Source organism: Loa loa (assembly GCF_000183805.2).
Source record: "Loa loa unplaced genomic scaffold supercont3.2360, whole genome shotgun sequence".
Taxonomy (NCBI): Eukaryota; Metazoa; Nematoda; class Chromadorea; order Rhabditida; family Onchocercidae; genus Loa; species Loa loa.
In genome coordinates, this window is record NW_018110539.1 from 1 (window position 1) to 1,370 (window position 1,370).

Consider the following 1,370-nt stretch of genomic DNA (forward strand, 5'->3'; position numbering starts at 1 on the left):
TATGTGTGTGTGTGTGTGTGTGTGTGTGTGTGTGTGTGTCTGTGTCTGTGTCTGTGTGTGCATATGTGAGGCAATTAGATCCAAATTTCAAAGAGATCCAAGTTTTTGTATGGAAGATATTAAATATTTGGAATTACAATTTATTTTGGTCGTTTTTCTAATGTTGAAAGGAATATAAAGAAAAAAAAAGATGAAAAGGGATAATATAATTAAACTATTTCGGGTTTGGAATTGCTGATACTCTCAATCACCACTTGGTACATGTATTTGTCCTTTTCATCGTTGTTGATTTTATTGCAGAATATGATGATGAGAAAACACATAGTGCATTGGTAATTCGTTCAGCCAGTACTCAAGATAATGGGAAGTATACTTGCATTACCTCTGGGAAAACAGTTCGACAAACAATTTCAACATTTATCACAGTTCAAGGTTATTTGATAAATGAACATAAATTTTTTCGTTATGAAAACGATAAAATGGATGCATCATCTTTCTTTTCCCTACTCACACATATGCACGAAACGTAACTTAGGCAACACTTTCGATAATAATTCTAGGATGGATCTTGGATTAGTTTGGATTTTAATTTAACAGTTTGACTTTAAAAAAAAATTTTGTATGCGGATGTTGATCTGTATCAAATTTAGTAGCACCATTATTGTTGATCAAACGTACGGTGCGGAGGATCACTGGAACGCTTGGGACAACAATCCGGCTTCGCTGTTCGGGATCTGTTGAACCACATGATACGTCGTTTCAAATAAACTGGTACAAAGATGGTAAAAAAGTAGTACCATTCGGAAGAGTAAAGGTTATTTTTCATACTTTTCAAGTGCATTTTATAGACTTTGATATCATACCTCATATTTACTGGCTTTTTTAGTGATTGAACAAATTCCAGACTGTTTTTAAGATTGTTGAACACACCATTATTATTACTGTGCAAAATGTTCATTTTTTGTTCTTCAGGATTTTTCATTCAAAAATTAGTAGATCAGAGGTCATGGTGTGGATACTGTTTCATGCTTGTAAGGTTTTTGAATTTGCTGTTGAAAGATTTCCGCAAAATAGTAGAGTCGAGGAGGATATTAATACTGTATTAGATTTTAGTATATTTTAGTGTCAGTTAATAACAATGAGAAAAATTACAAAATTGTCGAGTCTTATAATGAAGAAGTTATTCTGATCTCCTTGTCAGAAAGACGATGTTAGATTTTCCTTATAATTCACCGCAGTCCGCAATTGCTATCTCTTGGGATGTTTTGCCATCTTCAGAACCCACTGCTTCGATCTTCTTTACTACCTCCATGCCTTCGACAACTTTCCCAAATACCACATGTTTCCCGTCTAACCAGTCTGTTTTGATG

General features: G+C 34.0%; 1 protein-coding gene across 1 annotated transcript; it reads right to left on the reverse strand.

The window, feature by feature from the left end:
- Nucleotides 1-658: 658 nt before the first annotated feature.
- LOAG_15651 (hypothetical protein) lies at nucleotides 659-982 on the reverse strand (the record flags this gene model as incomplete). Its single annotated transcript, XM_003151140.1, has 1 exon — nucleotides 659-982. The coding sequence occupies one exon, from the start codon at nucleotides 980-982 to the stop codon at nucleotides 659-661; it is 324 nt and encodes a 107-aa protein (XP_003151188.1).
- Between the last annotated feature and the right edge of the window lie 388 nt (nucleotides 983-1,370).